This window comes from Rattus norvegicus, chromosome 6 (assembly GCF_036323735.1).
Source record: "Rattus norvegicus strain BN/NHsdMcwi chromosome 6, GRCr8, whole genome shotgun sequence".
In the NCBI taxonomy this organism is placed as follows: domain Eukaryota; kingdom Metazoa; phylum Chordata; class Mammalia; order Rodentia; family Muridae; genus Rattus; species Rattus norvegicus.
The window spans coordinates 78,489,805-78,511,125 of NC_086024.1; the positions used below are offsets into that span (position 1 = coordinate 78,489,805).

General features: G+C 46.0%; 2 protein-coding genes across 3 annotated transcripts in view; both read left to right on the forward strand.

The window, feature by feature from the left end:
• The window catches only part of Prorp (protein only RNase P catalytic subunit), a 92,742-nt gene extending 84,984 nt beyond the window's left edge, over positions 1–7,758 (forward strand). For both annotated transcript variants that reach the window (XM_039111975.2, NM_001106730.2), the window contains exons 5-7: positions 1,831–1,979; positions 4,928–5,123; positions 7,555–7,758. In XM_039111975.2, coding sequence (XP_038967903.1) covers positions 1,831–1,979; positions 4,928–5,123; positions 7,555–7,698 — 489 coding nt within the window. In that variant the 3' untranslated portion in view covers positions 7,699–7,758. The remainder of the gene's footprint in view (positions 1–1,830; positions 1,980–4,927; positions 5,124–7,554) is intronic.
• A 3,113-nt stretch (positions 7,759–10,871) lies between these two features.
• Psma6 (proteasome 20S subunit alpha 6) overlaps positions 10,872–21,321 on the forward strand; it is a 31,018-nt gene continuing 20,568 nt past the window's right edge. The window contains exon 1 of the mRNA XM_006240098.5: positions 10,872–11,016. Coding sequence (XP_006240160.1) covers positions 10,998–11,016 — 19 coding nt within the window. The 5' untranslated portion in view covers positions 10,872–10,997. The remainder of the gene's footprint in view (positions 11,017–21,321) is intronic.

Here is a 21,321-nt window from a genome sequence, read left to right on the forward strand (position 1 = left end):
GGAGCCTGATATAGCTGTCTCTTGAGAGACTCTGCCAGAACCAATTACAGAGGTGGATGCTCTCAGCCAACCATTGAACTGAGAACGGGGTCCCCAATGGAGTAGTTAGAGAAAGGACTGAAGTAGCTGAAGGGGTTTGCAACCCCATAAGAACAACAACAATATTAACCAACCAGACCCCTCAGAGCTCCCAGGGACCAAACCACTATCCCAAGTGAACACAGGAATGGACCTATGGCTCCACCTGCATATGTAGCAAAGGGTGGCCTTGTTGGGCATCAGTGGGAGGAGACCTTGGCTTGATGCTCCAGTGTAGGGGGAATGTCAAGGTGGGGACGGGGGGAGGGTGTGAGGGGGGGAGCACCCTCATAGAAGCAGGGGGAGGGGAGATGGGATAGTAGATTTCTGGAGGGGAAACTGGGAAAGGGGCTAACATTTAAAATGTAAATAAAAAATGTACAATAAAAGAAAAGAAACATTAACAAAAGAATTAATTGTTGTTATTGCTGGTGGGGAATTTGCCACAGCACACGTGTGGAAGTCAGAAGACAACTTGGTGGGTTGCTCCTCTCCTTCACCATTATATGGGATCTGGGGCTGCACTTGGGGCCCCAGACTTGATAGCAAGTACCTTTGCCTGCTAAGTCATCCTGGTGCCCTACAAAAGCTGCATATTACTAACTAAAAACTTGCCTGGGAATCTCCACTCTGGTCCTGGCATTCTTTCTTTCTTCAGCAGACAAATATTCATTTGTTCTCATTCCAAACTGGTAGTTAGGGGCCATAAAGCAACTGCTTTGTAAAATCGTATTTGCAGTAGAGTTGGGTTTACTCCAGGGTAAGCATAAGCTATACCAGTAGACAGTAGCGGCAGTAAAGATACACCAGTACACGTGTAGCCAGGGACAGCGCTTCCCTGTGAGAGCTCGGCTGCTGTTTAGGGACAAGGCTTCATCCAGCCTTTCTCCTTTTGTCATGTTTGGGAGTTTTGTTTTAGACAGGATCTTGCTGTGTTGAGGCTGACCTCAAACTAGTGAGTGATTCTCCTGCCTCAGCCTCTAGAATAGTGGGATTATAGACAAGGTGTTATACACTTGACTAAACACCATCTTGGCAACCTGAGTTCAAGCCCCAAATCCTACATACAGGTGGAAGGAGAGGGCCTAACCCACAAAGCTGTCCTCTGGCCTCCACGAGTGTGCTGTGACAGATCCCCCATCAGTAATAATAAGAATTCTTTTACAAGTTGTTAAAAGTAATGCCAGATGGTGGTGGCATAGGTCTTCAGTTCCAGCACTTGGAGGTAGAGGCAGGGTTTGAGGCCAGTCTGGTCTACAGAGCAAGTTCTAGGATGGTCAGGGCTACACAGAAAAGTTCTAACAACAAAAAAAACTGTTTAAGAAATACATAGTTTTTGCTTCAAATTTAGACTAATGACTTCTGTCCCATCACTATCTCAGGGAGCTCTAGAGGGTTCAGTTTAAAAACAACTGAATTAGTCTGTCTGTGAAAGCCACACCAGGAACCACTGTGGCATGACCTGGGCAGGGGTTAGGAATTTGTAGGCTGGCCATGGTGATGAGAGGTTATAATCCCAGACCTCAGTGTATGGCGGTGTGAGGACCAGATGTTCAAGGCCACCCATGACTTCATAGCTGGAAGCCAGCCTGTGCTATTTGAGAGCTGTTGTTAAACACACAGCAACCAAGAAGGCATTAACTTTTCATTTTCCTCAGGGTTCAAAAAATGGAAAGTTATTAAAAGCTACTCTCTTCCAGCTACAAGAACCTGCCTAGTTATTTGAATTTCCTTTGTTTGACTGTTTTTCAGCTCCTGGGTATAGTTTCTCAACTGGCCCAGCAGAATCTACAGCTGCTGGTCCTGGGCCGGAAGCACATGCTGAGGCCCAGTTCCCAGTGGAGAAAGGACGAGATGGAGCAGGTGCGGAAGCAAGCCCACTGTTTTTTTGCTGATAACATGTAAGTATGGAGGGGGCAGGTGAGTTAGAGTGGATTCCGGTCATCCGCTCACTAGTTATCTACTCTGTCATTTAGAAATGCATGCCTGTGAGGATGCAGCCATGTTTAAAACAAAAGCAAAGAGATGAAGGTAGTTTACAAGGTCCAACATCCACAGTCGAACAGATGTGCATTCGAGGAAGTCAGCACCCACGAGAAGAGGGGGAAGTGGGTCTGGATTGGGACTGCTACTCAGGATACACACCATAAACTCCTAAGTTGATCAATGAGCTGACACCAACAAATGTAAACACAGTCAGTGTCTGTCCTTAGTGACGACAAGAAAGGTTCTGCCCTTTTAGCCCTGATAGGACAAGTCGTCAGACAGCCTCCTGTGGCCAGTGGTCATTGCTGTGGGAAGGACTCCTTACCTCACCGTGCTCCTCCCTCATACTGGAACAGCAGGGATGCAAAGGTCCTAGCCCGGAGTTAGCTGGACCCTGGTGAAGAAAAGGCCAGTGTGGGTGCGTTAGAACAGGAAAGTAGTCCTCGGGGCTGGGGATGCAGTTGAGCTGGGAGAAAGCTCTCCTGGCATGCAGGAAGCTCCGAGTTCCACCCCAGCTCCCTGTAAAACCAGCTGTTCTGGTATCAGTCTGTAATCTTAGCCCTGTGAGGTAGAAGCAGGAAGATCAGGAGTTCAAGGTCATGCTCTACTATACAGAGGTCATCCTAGAACACATGAGACCCTGTCTAGAAAGCAAGCAAAGGTGGGGGGGAGTTTGAAATCAAAGAGAAGGACCATATTACATAGGACCTCACTGGGGGCCTGCATTTACTCCAATAGAAAATTGCTGTTGAGCTACATCTTCCCAGGAAGCCAAAGGAACATGGAAAGCAGGAGTAGTAAGACAGTGTGCAGTTCATAAGCAGAAAGCAGCTCTCAGGAAGGTGGGACATCCTGGATGGCACATGCGAACCCTCAGTGTGTCCACAGGCCTTGATACTTGGCTGTCACACATAGGCCTTCACACTTGGCTGTCACACATAGGCCTTCACACTTGGTTTGGCACACATAGGCTTTCACACTTAGCAGGCACACATAGGTCTTCACACTTAGCTGGTACACATAGGCCTTCACACTTGGCTGGCACACATAGGCCTTCACACTTGGCTAGCACACATAGGCTTTCACACTTGGCTGGCACACATAGGCCTTCACACTTGGCTAGCACACATAGGCTTTCACACTTAGCTGGCACACATAGGCCTTCACACTTGGCTAGCACACATAGGCTTTCACACTTAGCTGGCACACATAGGCCTTCACACTTAGCAGGCACACATAGATCTTCACACTTAGCTGGCACACATAGGCCTTCACACTTGGCTGGCACACATAGGCCTTCACACTTGGCTGGCACACATAGGCCTTCACACTTGACTGGCACACATAGGCCTTCACACTTGGCTGGCACACATAGGCCTTCACACTTAGCAGGCACACATAGATCTTCACACTTAGCTGGCACACATAGGCCTTCACACTTGGCTGGCACACATAGGCCTTCACACTTGGCTGGCACACATAGGCTTTCACACTTAGCTGGCACACATAGGCCTTCACACTTGGCTGGCACACATAGGCTTTCACACTTAGCTGGCACATATAGACCTTCACACTTAGCAGGCACACATAGATCTTCACACTTAGCTGGCACACATAGGCCTTCACACTTGGCTGGCACACATAGGCCTTCACACTTGGCTGGCACACATAGGCCTTCACACTTGGCTGGCACACATAGGCCTTCACACTTGACTGGCACACATAGGCCTTCACACTTGGCTGGCACACATAGGCTCTCACACTTAGCTGGCACACATAGGTCTTCACACTTAGCTGGCACACACAGGTCTTCACACTTGGCTGGCACACACTTCTTTGCAGGAATACCTAGCTATCACTTTGCAGGGTGTGCCTTAGCTCTAAGCCTAATGATCATTAGTTTAGAAGTGAGAACTTCAAGCTTTTCTGAATTACACAAAGAAGTTATTCTTATAAAGGTAAAATGGTTCTTGACACATGAGGCAGGAGACCAACTCCTCATTCGGATCACAAACCAAACTACTTTTTTAAGCTAAAAGGGGACATTTCCATTGCTTGAAGAGCAAAAGTCCTATCCCCTCATGCAGTGTTGCTAAGCGTTAGGAGTATAGGCTCGTGTCAGATTGCAGACCTGCTGTGGCCCACCCACAACAGTATTACTTCATGTACAGTCTTCGTGAGGTGGCTGTGAAGGGTAAATGGCTGTAACACACAGAATCTGGCACGGAGTTCAGGAAAGCCTGTGTGTTTATTGTTGTCATCGTTGTTCTTTGTCTTATAGAAAGGACCTGGATAGACCATGGCTGTAACCCAGGAGTCTCCTGGGAGTTGGTCTTGCCCCGTTTTGGGGCCTGCACTTAATGTAAAGACTGATCCACTGGTCTCCTGTGCCTCGGATTTAGATATTTATATTTTAACATTAACTTGCATTCCCTACTAATGTGTCAAGCAAACTTTAAACAAAAAACCAGAGCAGTGTGGTGAATCCCCATAATCCCACTGTAAATGCAGCTTGCTCTAACATTCTACTCTTCTTCATAGAAAACTCCTGGGGACTTTTAGGTTCTTTGTTTTTGGTTTTTTGTTTTGTTTTGTTTTGTCTTTTGGGATTTTTGTTTTGATTTGTTTGAGAAGATCACAGCTCCAGCCCAGGCTGGCCTGAAAGTTTTATGTACCCTCAGTTTTTTGCTGTATTTTAGAGTGTGTCACCAACTAAGGACTCCAAGTGCTTTATAAGGGTCATTCAGATCCTCTGTCAAGAACTCAGAGGCGCCTCCAAGGAAGGTGAGAATATGAGTAAGGACGGCGGAGAGCCTCCTCTGCCTCCTGAGTGTCTGACTGTTCTCCCTTATCTCTGCTGCAGCTCGGAGGACGATCCTTTCCTTCTGTATGCCACACTGAACTCAGGCAGTCACTGCAAGTTTATCACCAAAGACCTGTTGCGGGACCACAAGGCCTGCCTGCCTGATGCCCGGGCTCAGCGCCTGTTCTTTAAGTGGCAGCAGGGCCATCAGCTGGCAATCACGAAAGGGTTTCTGAAATCAAAACTAACCTTCCAGGTATGGAGTCTGTCTCTAAGACATGCTAGCAGACATGTCTAAAGAAGGGACTGTGGTACGGTTTTTAAAATGTCATGAGTTGAAGGTTCAAACTACTTTGTTGTGTTTTAGTTTGGAGTTTGGTAGTTAGCCAGTTCCTAGAAACAGCATCTGTCAGGGCAAAAGGATTCATAGGCCAACCGCAAATTGACTGAGATATTGAAACATGTGGGGTGTCGTGACTGTGCCTGAAACCACGCCTTCACCCACACCAGACACTCACACATTCCCATCTACCTGTTCCCCTGAAATAGCTTGGAATTTCTTATCCTGTCTACTTTTCCTTTTAAGCATCTTTTCCAATTTTTTAATTTAAATTACATTTGTGTTTTTCATTGTGCGTGCGTGCATGTGTGTGTGTGCGTGTGTGCGTGCGTGTGTGCGTGCGTGTGTGCGTGCATGCATGTGTGGTGAAGAGATTGAGATTGAACTCACAGCCTTGCATATGCTAGGCAAGTCCTCTGACTGAGCTACAGCCTTAGCCCAGTTTCCACTTTCCCTGGGGACAGGGTAGTCCTGGACACACTAAACTCGGGCAGATCTAGACTTTACAGTCCTCCTCTCTGACCTGCCCCCGCTAACATATAGTGTTCTTTTTTCAGTTTTACTTATATGCTTGTATGTGTCTGTGTGGGTATGTGAACATCGGTGCCCAAAGGAGGCAGAGGGACGAGGACTTCTGAGGTGGAGTTACAGGCAGCTGTGAGCTTCCCGTGTGGATGCTGGCAACCACACTCTCTCTGGTCCTCTGCAGGAGCAGTGCCACTGAGTCATCTTTTCAGCCCAGGAGCTGAAGACTAAGAGAGCAGATTCTAAGTTTCCTCACTGTGAAAAAATAACAAGTTGGTAACTTACATTAAACAGCTCGAGTAACCATTCCACAGTGTATGCATATTTCAAAATATGTTGCACATAGCACTATAAATGAGTTTAGTGATCTTAAGAATAGGCTAAAACGTGGAACAAATCTATGGGAAAGACTACCCCATGATATCACAGCAATTATAAACCAGCAAAATTGGGACTGTATGATGGGAAATGATTCAAGACAACTGACCTGGCTTCCTCAGAAACGTTAATAAAATGGAAAAATAGAAGTTCAATAAAGATAGAGATGAGAAAGGAGGCTCTGGATTCAAAAGGAGTGACAGATAGCCCAACCTCTCACAAAGGAATAATCCTATGCTACTTCCTATTTAACAAGCAAACTCTAAAATATATGTATGCATATATACAGTAATGGAGAAAATACAAGCAGTAGAAGTTAGATGAGGCTTGGTAATTGTTGATTATTCTAATGTTTATATTCATACACTCATATATATCTTAATATATGCATTTATACGTGTATTTTAATCAGACAAGCTCTCACCATGGACTGTCTATCCTGAAACTCTCTATATAGCCCAAGCTAGCCTCCAAACCCTCCTATCCCAGTCTCCTATGCTGGGATTACTGGGTATTATGCCACCATGCCTGTCTGATTTCTGTGTGGGTGCTGGGGAAAGGGTAGTAATAGTATCGATCTTAGATTTACACAATAAATGCTATTTTTTTTAGAAGTACTTATCTGCAATTCACTTCCAGATAATCTTTTGAGGGGGCTGTTTTTCTACTTTCTTTTTTTTTTTTTAAGATTTATTCATTTATTATATATAAGTACACTGTTGCTGTCTTCAGACACACCAGAGAAGGCATCAGATCTCTTTACAGATGGTTGTGAGCCACCATGTGGTTGCTGGGAATTGAACTCATGACCTCTGGAAGAGCAGTCGGGTGCTCTTAACCGCTGAGCCATCTCTCCAGCCCATTTTTCTACTTTCTATATTTAATTTTCTCTCTTCTACTTATAAAACCTATAAACAATGAAGCAATCCTATAACTTATAAATGTGACACTTGTATAGAGAGCCCTTAACCTTAAAATGAAGCCCCCTTTACACTTTTATTTTGTTTCTGGTTGCAGGGGCTGGGAGGATGCCTCAGTGGTTAGCGCTCACTGAGTTCAGATCCCTGCGCCCACATAACAAGCCCAGCATGGCCTTGTGCATGCCTATGGTCTCAGCACTGGGTCGAGACAAAAGATGAATGGGGTTTGCTAGCTGCCAGCAAGCAAGAAAGACAGAAGCTCCAGGTCTAGTCTGATTCAAAGGAATAATTAATGTGGAAATTGGTAGGAAAGAGCACACCGTCTGCCTCTGGCTTCTGCGAGTGCACAGGCATGCGCGTCAGAACATAAGCATTCGTACACCACTCACACGGATATACAAGGGAAAGAAGGAAGAAAATCCAGTGTCAAATAAAACACAATCCTCTTTCAAAGAAACGGAAAACATGGGGTAGGGTTGGTAACCCTCTGCTGTTCTCACCATCGGCTCTCTCTTATCCATCAGCATATTCTCAGCTATGACACTGTGGTGCAGACGACTGGAGACACCTGGCACATTCCTTATGATGAAGACCTGGTGCCGAGATCCTCCTGTGAAGTGCCCACCAAATGGCTGTGCCTCCAGAGAAAGACCCCTGCCCCCTGCTGAGTCGTACTGGCCTGGCTTCCTGGCATGACCTGTGTTCTGGAAATAAAAGGATTTTAGTAACACTGTCTGGTTTAGTTGCTTTGCAGTGTCAGGTTGCTTTTTAGCTTTGTGCAGTCTTGTTTATGAGACGGGGTCTTGTTTGTAGGCCTTCGGCCTCCATCCTCCCGCTTTGACTTCCGGAATGCTGAGCTTACAGGCGTGGGCCAACACACCTGCTGTGTACCGTGCAGGAGACATGGGCTTCATGTATTCGAGGCAGGCATTCTACCAGCCGAGCTACATGCAACCCTAGCCCAGTAAGTTGACTTTTGAGTTAAATGAAATGTAACATCTTTTGATCTGTTTGTTTCAGTGGTGTGTTAGTGCAGAGTCTCACCAGTGGTGTCTCACTTAACAGGCCACAGGGAGCAAGTCAGTAAGCAGTGTTCCTCACTGCTTTCTGTTTCGACTCCTGCCTCCAGGCTCGTGCCTTGAGTTCTTGCCTTAGCTTCTCTCAATGGTCTGAGACCCAGGATACCCAAGTCAAATAAACCCTTTCCCCCACAACTTAATTATGGTTAGTGCTTTATCATAGCAGTAGAAAACAGACTAATACAGACTCCAAAAGCCAATAATCTGGGTTTAGAGAGGTGAAGCAATTGAAGACAGATAACATTACTTCCCTGAATGCCACAGCTGATTAGTGAAGATGTTTCAACTATACCCCATTTCTTGGATTTCCAGTCAAGTATTTCTTCTGCTGGGCACTGTAGTTTAGATTAGAGTAGTAATGAGTTTGTAAAATTCATATTATTCAGAAACAAAACTCTTGCCTTCACTTGCGGTTACTTTAGGGTACCCCTGTCCTTTTCCCAGGGGTGTGGTTACCTCTTAGAGCTGCTTGGCATATGTCACCCTGCCACAGTGGCCCTAGGGAGCATTGTCTCCCAAAGACGGCAATGGAACCAGACATTTAGATTGCCCGTTTATGTCTGTCCACTTGACTAAAACCACCCGTCTAAGAACAAGTGAGAGGAGTTGCTTAGGAAGCCATTGTCTCTATTGGTCCTGGTGGTTTGTGCCTGTCACCCTAGCATTCCTAGGGCTGAGACAGGGATTTCACATTCCATACTCACAGAGCTATGTAACAAGACAGTCTCAGTCAGTCAGTCAGTCAGTCAATCAATCAAATCTGTACTATGAGTGAATAGCTGTTTTAGTTGCATAAACACGACACTTTGAACAGGCATTACCTCTGCCACTGGAAACAGTAGAGAGTAATTAAGGGATAGGATATGCCTTAGAAACAGAATGGGCCCAGTGTGGTGTCATGAGCCGGTAATCCCAGCATCCTGGAGGTAGACACAAGGCTAAGGTCAGCCTGGGCTACATAACAAGACCCCGTGTCAGAAAATTGAAGTGCTATTTTTGTATCTCCTGAAGCCTTATTCCCTTGCTCTGTTAGCAGTATTTAAGGTGACAAATGAGTGCTGGGGTTCTACCACACTCAGAGCTTGCCCTCAATTGGTCATTGGAATAAAGATGGAGGGCTTGCTAGGTTGCCCAGGCTGGCCTCTTAGAGCTTTTACACTCAGTACTTCTGCCCTGGCCTTCCAGATATCACTGTGTCCAGCTCCTCATAGCTTAATTTTAGAGCAGGAATAGAGAGGAGGATGGTATGTAGGGTAAGAATTACTTTCTTAATTTCTGTAATTGGCAAATAGATAAGTGGAGTCCTTATCTGGTATCTTGGTTGGTTGGTTGGTTGGTTGGTTGGTTGGTTGGTTGGTTGGTTGGTTGGTTGGCTTTTCATTTGTTTTTTTGAGACAGGGTTTCTCCGTGTAGGCCTGGCTGTCCTAGAGCTTGTTTTGTAAACCAGGCTGGCCTTGAACTCACAGAGATCTGCTGCCTCTGCCTCTGCCTCTGCCCCTTCCCCCCCCCCCTGCCCCTCTGCCCCTCTGCCCCTGCCTTCTTAATACTGGCATTAAAGATGTACACCATCATTACCCCACCCCACCCCCATCTTACCACATCTTACCCATCCTTTGTCAGCCTAGAACTCACAGACTACTCACAACAAACCTGGTTTCAACTAGGCCTGGAAATACACAGTGACTGTTACCCAGTCACTGCTGATAGCCAGCAATAGTTTGTTACCAGAGTGCCCTCCCCTCGGCGAGATATTCAACTGGATAGACTGAGGCTCTTTTCTTAAGGCAGTGGCTCGCTTTACAGCCCTGGCTGGCCAGAAGCTCACTATGTAGAGCATGCTAGCCTCCAACCTCACAGTTTTCCTACCTCTGCCTTCCCAGTACTGGGATTAAAGGTATGTGAGATACCATGCCTGTATAAAGGGGTTTAGGTATTATTGTTAGTGACGGTGGTGTTTTTATGCTTGCTGGTGAGGATATCAAAGTGTCTAGAAATGCATACCTGTCTGGTCAGGAACCTGCAGCCCTTCACTTGCCTGAACTCCCAAGTGCTAGGTTGTAGGCATGAGCTGCCAAGCCCACTTAGATTGAATTATTAAAATCACGTGAAAGGGCTGGGGAGATGGCTCAGTTGGCAGTGTTTGTTCCCCAAGGACCTGAGGACCTGAATTTGACCCCAGTGCTCACATGCAGAGGCTGAGCATAGGGGCATATGCTTAAAAAGAAGCACTAAGGGAGTGAAGACAGGCTCACTGGTCACCTTGCCTATCAGGTGACCTTTACGACACAGAACAAGCCTGTCGCAAAGTTCAAGGTGGCTTCTGAGGAACAATGATGGAGGTTGCCCTCTAGCCTATTCATGTACATGCACGCCCACATGAACACGGAATAGATAGCTGGAAGTTATTATCATCAGTAGTTAACAGCTGAAAGATTTTTGGTAACTCTGGCAAAAAAAAAATATTTTCAACTAAGCTAAAATTAATGCACCAGTCTTTTTTTTTTTTTTTTTTTTTTTTTTTTTGGTGCTACTTAAAAAAAAATCTACTCCAAGAAGCAAATGCCTGCGAAGTCACTGGTAGCAACTTAATCGCTAATATGTTAGCGAAATAAATTCAAGATGTCAGGTCAGGCAACCTCATCCCTCTCAACTGAGCAGAACATGATTAGAGATCAAGTTCGGCTGCCATCTAAATATTTAAAGTCCATTACTAAAGGTATCTCAGACTGTCTATGATTACATAAGAATAGAATGTCTGTGTCCACTAGGTTCCAGTGGAATTCCGGACAGTTCTATCCGTTTGGCGTTTCTGGGGCAGGGTTGAGTCCTAGGCTGAGGGGTTGGGACAAAGCATCCACCTCCACGGAACAGCTACTTTTAGGTGGATAATGGCCAATCTCCGAAAAAGTAAGTGCCTAATTGTTGGTTTTCCAGGCCACCTAAGAGGTAGGGAAGGCTGGCTTTTCCCGCTGTGGACTCCCTTTGTAAACTTTGTATACTTTGTAAACTTCGTAAACCCTCAAGGCAGGAAAGAGGCCAGGTCCCCCCACTGAGGAGCTCCAGACGCCAGGCCCCTCCCCTAGACCTCCCTAACTGCCAGAACTGCCTTTCCAGCCTCTGTAACGGTCACTGAAAAGTCATCTCCAATCTCTCAACGGGTCCCTCCCCAAATGATGCTAATTTTAGGTAAAAGGTCAATCCTTGAGCTCCCCTAAACTCAGGACTTTAAATCCCAATCCCATCAACCCTCACCCTGGAAATCTGCACCCTAGAAAGTTACACACACACACACACACACACACACACACACACACACACACACTCCCCAAGAACCCCTACATAAGCACTGTGCCTTGTCCAATTTGCTGCTGTCTGCCCCTTCCCAGGAGCATAGGCAGCCAGTCCTGGATTTGTCCCTCCTCTCCCTGGGCTCTCCAATAAATCTCTGTATAGGATTCACTACCCACTGTGAACCCTCTCATCTGAAGAAGCAAGGAAAGAGAGGAAGTGGTGGGTGGTGGGGAGGGAGGGTGAGGAGGGAGGACACGGACATTCCCATCCCAGCAAAAAGGCCAGCACTGGCGTCACATGTGTAAAATCTGTATCAGTGGATCTTTCCAAAAAAAAAAAAAGGAAATCATTCTTGGATTTTTTTCCTCTTTGTAACTTTGTCCTAGAATTCAAGGTTCCTTTCCTTTTTTTTGAGAAAGGGTCTCCACCCTGCAGCCCAGAATGCACTATGTAGATGAAGCTAGCATACATTTTTCTCATATTTTATATACATACATACATACACACTTTCCTTGTTCAGTCTTCTGGCATGTTTTTTACATATACATTATTGTTATTGTTAGTATTTTGTTTTGTTTTTTGTTTTTTTGAGACAGGTTTTCTATGTATCTCTAGCTGTCCTGGAACTCATTCTGAGGACCAGGCTGGTCTTGAACTCGGAGATCTGCCTGCCTCTGCCTCCCAAGTGGTATTAAAGGTGAGCGCCACCACCACCCAGCTGTTCTTCATCTACATTGTCCTATACTCATAATGATGGTAATTCACAGACAGACTTGATGGGGAGTCAGACGTAGTGGTGCATGCCGATAGCCCTGGCACTTGGAGCTGGAGGAAGAAGGCTCGGGAGTTCAAGGACTGCTTTAGCTACATGAGACCCTGTCTCAAAACAAACAAGAGTTGACTGACTTAGATTAGGGCACTCCATACTCAGGCTTGCTTGAGTTCAGAAGAAACTGTTCCAGAGCGGTCTAAAGCGGAAGTCTGCATCCTCTGGCACTTAGTCTATTCCAGCAGGAGTGGCCACATCCTTAATGAAACAGGTCCTTTCCAGCCCGCCCTCCAGTCTCCTAGAGAAAGCTCAGGCCAGGCTGTGTTTGTGAAGAGAACTTGTAAAGAACATAAAGAGCTTTTTGTTATTCCAAGCAAATCACGTGGCTTTTGTAGTTGTTAGTCAAGGCACAAAGGGAAGTTTAGATGAGAAAATTGCTACTGAACATTTTGTACTTCGCAAATGTCAAGAGACTATTTTTCTTTCACTTCCAGAATCATCAGCGTCTCAGCCTCTTCCTCTAGTGATTCTTGGCCCTCTGTTTAATGGCCTCTTTTTCTCTATCCTATCTTTGACTTTTAGTTTTTGAGCAGGGTCTCTCATAGCCCAGGCTTGCCTCAAACCACTATCATCTTTCTGCCTCTACCTCTACCTCCCAGACGGTGCGATAATAGACTCGCTCTATCATATCTGACTCTGTGTGTGAGTGTGTGTATGTGTGTTTATGTGAGAGTGTGTGTGTGTGTATGTGTGTGTGAGTGTGTATGTGTGTGTGAGTGTGTATGTATACACATTTTTTAAACAAATAAATGTGCCACATGATATGCAGATGTTCACAGAGGCTAGAAGGAAGCATTGGATCCCCTGGAACCAGAGTTACAGGCTGTTGTAAGCAGCACAGTGTGGGTGCTGGGAACTTGCAATTTCAATCCTCTGGAAGAGCAACAACTGCCAAGCCACCCCTCCAGCTCTCGGGTGTTTTTTTGTTTGTTTTGTTTTTGTTTTGGAGTTTTTTTTAATTACTTAAAATAGCCCTGGTTTCAGAATCTCAAACTTTTCTTCTGCATCCATTCATTTATTCACTTGTTGCATGCTCTTGTACATATGGGAGACAGTCCAGCTTTTGGAGAAGTTGGTTCCAGGCGTTGACTGTAGGTCATCCTGTCTGGAAGCAAATAACTTTACCTACTGAGCCATCCCACGAGCTCAGGATTTCCAAGTTTAAAAAAGATGTCTTTTTTCACATTTATTTTTCACGTGTGTGTGTGTGTGTGTGTGTGTGTGTGTGTGTGTGTGTGTTGTTGTTGTTGTTGTTGTTGTTGTTGTTGTTGAGATTGAACACAAAGCCTCGTCTCTCCACATTAGGAAGTCTCCACTGCCTGCCCCTCCTGGTGTCACCAGGCTTCCCCCTCCCCCTCAGAGCGTTCCTGAGACAGATGGCATCAACAGCAGCATAGTCACCTCGCTTGCTACAGTGTCTGTCTGTCTTTTCTATCCCAGTGGCCAATTTCTGCTCTCTTCACTGCTCTGTCTCATACCACAGTGTTTCTGGGAAGGCCGTGAGGTTATGATGTTGGACAACCCTCTCCTTTGAAAGGCCCTCTTGTCATCTTAACACCTGAAGGTGCTTCCCCAATCTTTTCAGTCTTAACTTGAAAATCGGCTTGCTGGTTGAGCCTCCATCTTCTGTTCCTGAGGAAAGTGGACTTTAAAGGCTGGTTCTAGCTGGAAGTCTAACTGCTTACTGGAGTGTGTGCATAGCCCTGGCACAAAAGGGAAATGAGCTCTAACTGAGGAGGAGCATCCCTGGTGATACCGATGCTGTGGTTTATAATCCAAGTAGAAAGGGGCTCAGTGAGCTCCAAGATTTTATTAACTAAATTACTGAACTGTAATTTTAGAATTACAGTTGTGTGTGAGAAAGAAAACCACCTCAGCGGTCGTCCTCAGGAAAACTATATACCACTCCTTTGATACAGCGTCCTTCATTGGCGCTGAATGGCTGACCAATGATCCTCAAAGGTCGTCCTATCTCTGCCCGCACAGTGACTGGGATTACGAGTGTTTGTCAGGCATTTTATGTTTGTTCTGGAGATAATATTCGGTCTCCATGCTTCTGAGGCAAGCAGGTCACTGGCTGAGCTATTTGCCAGCACCTGTTTGGAATTTCTGTTACAGAATTTCATACTCTAACTTCTGAATTGTGATTTTGTTAAAATGACCATAGGATTGTATTATCTAAGGGGAGAAAAGATGTAATGGAACTTTCTAGAGCAGCGGTTCTCAACCCTCCTAATGCTGCAATCCTTTAATACAGTTCCTCATGTTGTCGCCACCCCTAACCACAAAAGTATTTCATTGCTACTTCATAACTGTAATATTGCTGCTGTTATGAACTGAAGGTAAATATCTGATATTCAGGACATCTGATATGTGATCCCCCAGAAAGGGGTGGACACCCACAGATTAAGAACTGCTGAGAGATATAAACTAGAAAGAGAAGAGCTGAAAAGAATGGAAAACAAAACTCTGTGTTTCCTGCTACAGTTCGCCTCACACTTGCTCCAGAAACACCCTTCTGCCCTTTCCCTGACTTCTCACTCCATATTGATGAACATTTGGATGGTTTCCAGGCCAGGCCTATTACAAATAACCCTGTTTACGACTAATAACAGGGTGGGTGGGAAGCCAATTTCTGGAAGATGTTGTTTTTCTGCTTTCTTTACTTGAAGCCTCATAAAGCCTCCCTTGAACTATTACCAGTAGCCTCCTGATTCGTATGCCCAGCTAGAGTTCACCCTAAATCCTGCTACCTCATTTATCTGTCCGAAGCATAATTCCAGTCATGCTCCTTACTCTGCCGCTCAAAAACATCAAAGAGCCGGGCTGTGGTTGTAGCTCGGCCTAGCACTGGCAGAGCCCTGGGTGCAAGTCCCAACGCCATATAACCAGGTGTGATAGCTCGCACTCAAAAGGAGGAGGAGGAGCAGAAAGGTCAAGGTCATCTTCATCACAGACTATATGAAACCCCATGACAAGCAAGCAAGCAAGCAAACAGCCAACTGTGGTCATGTAAGCCTGTGATCTCAGCACTAGGGAAGTCGAGGCAGGAGAATCAAGAGTTTAAGGCCGTCCTTGTCTACATATAGCAAGTTTGAGGCCAGCTTGGGCAACCATGTGCCGCTGTCTCAAAAAACAAACAAACAAACAAGCAAACAAACACCCCAAGTTTTAAGGTCTCCCTGTTGTCTTCCAGCTAGAGCATAAACCCCCTATCTCTTATCTAGTCCCTTCCTCAGTGTGTGTGTGTGTGTGTGTGTGTGTGTGTGTTAGCTTACACAAGCATTTTGCAAGCTGTTTTCTTCCTCTGCTTCTGAACACCACCCCCACACACACACACACACACACACACACACACACACACTCCCAGCTTCTGACGTCTGCCTCACTTATCAGAGTCCGTGTCCTCCCAAGCCTGCCCTCTAGTGGGGCAGTTTCTGGCACATAAACTCCCTTGCTGTAGTGCTCTGAAATGCCGTCAAATTAACCTCCCTTTCATTCATCCCTCAGCTTCCCCACAACCCTGACCCCACCCTGTGAACTCAGTGGGACCCTACTCAGTTCATATGTACATCTCTCAGAGCAGGTAGGCCAGTTCCTTGTCCATAGATATGGTTCAATTGAACTACTATGGAGAAATTGTTTGAAAATGTCTTTCTGATTTTTAACCTTTCTTGGCCAATTCTCCTTTGAGTGAATTTCCCCGGCTCTTTGGTATTTTGTATGTGAGCTGGGTGGCCAGATACTTAGTCTATGGTGTCTTATATCTCAGTGATCAAGAAATGACATTCTCTTAGAGCCTGGCATGTTGCCACATCCGTCAGTCACAGCATTTGGAGACAGGAGAACCACCCATTCACAGCCAGCCTCCTCTACATAGCAAATCTGTGGCCAGTCTTGGCTACCTGAGACTCTGTCTTCATAACATTTCTATCTTCCATAATCATCCCATTTAGCAACCCTCCACCCACCCAGAGCCAAGGTGCTGTGGTAGCTGGGGTGTTATAAGACAGAATTCCAGAGTCTTTCGTCCTTCCAATGTTTAGATCTGCTATCTCTGGCTGTTTTTTCAAACATGTTTTGCTTCCCCACTGTGAAACAAAAGTCAATTCAGAGTAGCTAGAGGGAAAACCTAGAGTGTTCTCTGCCTTTCCTGCCAACAACTAGATTTTCAAGATGCAGTTCCTAAGTCAGCACTCAGAAGGTAGAGGAAGGAAGAGTTAAAAGCCAGCATTGGCAACGCAGCCAGTTCTAGGCCAGCCTGGACTACAGAACCTGTCTCAAAAGAAACCAAATCTAAGTGGGAGGGGAAAAAAACCCAAACCAAACAAAGTCGTATTTCTAATTAGTGAATGAAAATACTTGTTTAATGATCAGAAACCTCATTCATTTGCATCCTCCTCTCCCTCCCTCCAATTACCTCGAGGGGATATGGCCCTTTGAGCATCAGCGTTGTCACTTTTGTGGCAAGAAAATAGGAATTAGAGGAAGCCAATTCGGAAACCTCAAAGAAGAGGAAGTGTCTCTGGGCTGAAGGGAAGGCCGCTGAGTCTTATTTCACCTCTGTTCTTGACACTCCTGGTGGTCCCCCACCCACACGCCCCAGACAGGAAACAAGGTCTGGGATGAACAAGGGAAAGTCTAACAGACTGCAAGGTGCAGGACCCACCGCAGCTGTGACAGTCTCAGTAACTGATTGATGTTTGCACTTCCACAGTGCTGCCGTTTATGGCTGCAGCTGGGCGGTATGGGGCAGGGTGGGTAGGAAGAGGCCGCTTTCACTTCTGAGTACAACCAAGCGCACTCAGGTCTGCAGTTCTTGGCTTGGTGGTTTACTGGGAGTAGAGCGTATTGAGCCTTATTCACCAACACCCTTTCGAAGCAGAGAAGCGGAGTTCAAATCTAGTAATACCTGGCTTTATTTTCATTGTAGTAATTCATTTGATTTTTACTTTGCCTTTGCAATAGAGACAGAATGCTCCTGTTTGAGAGAAGATAACTACTGACCACAGTTGTGGTCAGTAGGGGGTGGCCTGTGGCAAGGCTCAGAGTCAAATGCTGTTTCTGGTACTCCACACCTTGTGCTCAGAGCCCACGACTTTGCCTCTGTCTTCCCTAGCTTGCTTTCACTGTCCTCTGGAGCTCTGAAAGGCTTCCTGTGTTAGCATGTCTAAGGGAAAGCAGTCTATCACAAACCACCAATGGCTAAGACCAAACCAGCTGGGGTCTTCCAGCATCTGGGCAGCCCAATGTGATTTCTCAAGGAATTCACAATCTCTTTGGCTTCTAGAAACTTCAGCTGAGTGCCGGGTCTTCAGTTAAGGTGGTCTGGAAAAATAAGAGCAACATCACAAGTCTAAGGTGTTACAGTGAAGTTATAGCTAAAAATCAAGGGTGAGCTGCAAAACCGCAGGTCTTGGCTGTGTTAGGAGACCGTGAATGGTTATAGTCAAATGCCCGGGTGACTGAGCCAATACAATTCCCTTTCAAATTAAAGAGCAGCATTTAATCATTGTTGGTAGTTACTGAGAGAGTCCAGGCAGGGAACTGTGTTGACTGGTAAGGAAGGAGATGGCACAGAAGGGAAGTAATGATACATGTGTCTGCTGTATTGATAGACACAGCATTGTGCCACCACAGAGGTGGGAGCCACACCCTATATCATGGACGAGGGGAACTGGGGGGCACTGCTGTAGATTGGATGTTTTCAACATCTACTTTTACTGATGGTTCTTAAATGCTTTAACCTCCTTCCTAGCCCATCACCCACCAGAGGTAGTGGGGAAGAAAAAATTATTAAGATAGAGGGGAAGTGGACCTGTTTGGGAATGGTTCTTTAGAGCAAATCCCATCTGCATTGTCAGGAAACGAGTAGGTCAGTTCACAGGTCAGCAGCCGCAGCTCAGTCCACTCGCAAACACCAGCAGTCCAGGTCGGTAGTGCGGATAGCAGCAGCCGTGGCACCACCTAGCAGTAACAACCAGGCCTCAGCCAAATCAGCCCAAGTCAGCAGGAGGAACAGGACCGACAGGAAGGCCAAGAGCAGTTCTTTGCTGTGCATCTCTCAATGAAGTTAAGTGTTGCACAGCTAGCTCTATAGCAAGCCCCCCTCGCTGTTCATTGAGTCCTATTTATACCCTCCAAACATTGCGTGACCTTCCTGGGTCTTGCCTTAGCATGTGAGTCTGCATCAGCTGACGTCACTTTGCTAATTGGCCCGAGTCCTCAGAAGCTGCAAGAAGATGCCAGCAGAGCACCAGGAGCGTTGGGTGTGTTTCTCTCTATGGAGTCCCAACAAATGCAGCTCAACCACAAAATGTAAGGCAGACCAATAAACACATGTGTGTCGTTAGCGAAGAGTCCTTCATCACGTGTCCTTTCACATGCTTGCTTTAGCGGAACATCCTTCCACTTGTGTCTGCTTCAGTGAAATGTTCCTTCGTGAGTCTGCCTTAGTGAAACATCCTTTCACTTGTGTTGGATTCAGGAAGACACTCCTTCACGTGTTTGCCCCAGCAAACGGTGTCCGACACAACTGACTTTCTGAAGAACCCTTAAGTTTTCACTTCACACTGCTATGTTGGAATCCTGTCACATAGGAGTGTGAAAGCTTTATGAGTAAAAATCTAAGGAAGTTGAAGCTGGAGGGATGGCCCTACTGTTAAGAGCACTAGCTGTCCTTCCACGTGTCCTGGGTTTGATTCCCAGGACCCGAATGGCAGTTCTTGACCCTCTTGTGACTCCAATCCCAGGGGATCCAATGACTTCTTCTGACCTCCTTGAACACTGTGTGTACTTAGTGGACAAGCATACATGCAGGCAAAACATTGGCACACATGATTTTGTCATAAAGTATGAAATTAACATGTTTCATAAACTACATCGCAGTCCACCTCTGATGTCTCATTTGGCCCTCTCCTTTGCTCACAGATTATGGGACTGGAGTACAGAGAAACTGCCTTTTCTCCCTTACAATACCTATCAGACTTACAGGCTGCTAGCTATTCAAAAATAGCTATTGAGCTGCAGGAAGATCTGCTGCTCAGACATGAACCAGGGAAAGCGTTGTTTTTTTTTTGTTTGTTTGTTTATTTTTGTTTTTGTTTTGTTTTTTTGCTTTGTTTTGTTTTTAATGAGAAGACTCAGAGAGAGAGTCTTGTCTTCAGGCAATCATCTGGGGAGACATGGTTGATGAAAGTCTGGCTAGGGAGCTGGACAGAGTCCCACCTCTCTCTCTCTCTCACTGCTCTGGGCAGGTTCTTGCATCCTGAGATCCTACTCAAAGCTGCCTTTAGGGCTCCTTCAAAGCAAGGAATCCCAGGTCTCCTAAGACTCTCTACTGTGGTATATTCAAATTCAGAAGACTTTGTATTTTAACACCCACGAATATCACACGGAACCACAGACCTCATTTTTTTCTCTTATCACAGCCTCGGTGAAACTACCTGGAGAGCATTTTAAGTTATGGACTTTTTGTGTTTGTGGGTAGGCAAGAGTGAGCAAGGGTGGGGCGGGAGGATTGGCAGAAACAGAATTGGGGTCTTGCACATAATAGACAAATCAGTCTCCACTGAGCTATGTCCCCCATCAGAGCAGAATTCTCACCTTGCCTTGGAACACCATGTGACTCGGCATGTCACTGACACTTTGTACTTTGCCTTGTGGGTAACCCCTACCTCCCACCTTCTCCCATCCCCAAGGAGAGTGTGGGCTTTGCCAAACAGAGGCCCTGCAGAAAATTTTCCAAGACTCACGAGATGTCAAGTCATTTCTAAAACTTTTCAAAAACCCAGAAAGTCATTTCAAAAAGTCTGACTTGGTGGCCTTGTAGAGGGGGAGAGCAAACTTTCCACAGAGGCAGCAGGTCTGCCCCACAGGCTTGTGCTAAAGCTGTAGGAGCCAGTGACAGCTCCTGAGCCAGGGGAAGTCCACTGGGCTGAGTGGGCTAGCTGCTGCCCAGGGCATGCATTATGAAGTCTGCTTCCAGGGGATTTCCCTTTGCAATGGAACCAGCAAAGTTTCGTCTTTCTGAGAGATTTCCCAGAGGAATACATTTGACTGTGTGGAAAAACCTCAAATGTAGATTTCTCATTTAGTCACAAGTCTCTTCAAATAAGGAAAAATAAACACAATTAGCTCAAGTAGGAAGAATGTATATTCTCTGAATGAGCTAATGCTTGCCTCATGCTAGGCCCTCTGCTTTACGCCATGGAGTAAAACATGTGGCTCCTGCCTCATCTAAGCTGGGGTCTAATCCCAGCTTTCAGCATCAGTCCTGAAAACCAAACTGACTGCTTCAAGGAAGCATACTGAAAAATGCGAAAATATACCATCCCAGGCCATATATGTTGCCTTCTCAGCCCAGTTAAGTGCAGTCTCCCAACAGAAGATCGATTCGGTTGAATCTGTGAAACCTCATGGCCAGTAGGGTGTGTGATTTGCAACATCCCACCATTACAAAGTAATGGGAACCTAGTCATGTCTACTTGGGAATCAAAGGGTTATGGCTAAGAAAACATTTCTCTGTTTTACCTTTCTTGCTACAGTTTTCAATTTAGTGTTAACAGTCATTTATTGACTATTACGAGCAAGTGTTATTCATACAAGTCTTTAAGTGAAATCACACAGCCGCCAATAACTTCCAGATGGCCCGCTTGGACCGGAGACACAGTTCAGCAGTGGGGTGCTTACCTAGCATGTTGTGAGACTCCAGGTTCAATCCTCGGCAGCCACTGAAAATGAATGAATAGGGCTTGCTGGAAGCAGTGCAGAGATAACAAAAGTGTTATAGGCTAAGAAGAGCCCTTGTTTAACTGTGCAGTGGCTGAAATTAAGAACACGGGGTGGCGGCATCATCTGGCCCTGGGGACGTCACGGGTCCAAGATTCCAACAACTGCCATGCACACTAAACCTGTGGTGGTAACTGCTGTACAGAGAGTCAGCACAGCACAGACAACTTCACTGACTGTGATCCTGGTAACTGCTGTACAGAGAGTCAGCACAGCACAGACGGCTTAGCTGGCTGTGATCCTGAGGCAGAGTCCCTGCAGTTCCTGTCCTGTACATTTCTGACCACAGATACATCACCAAC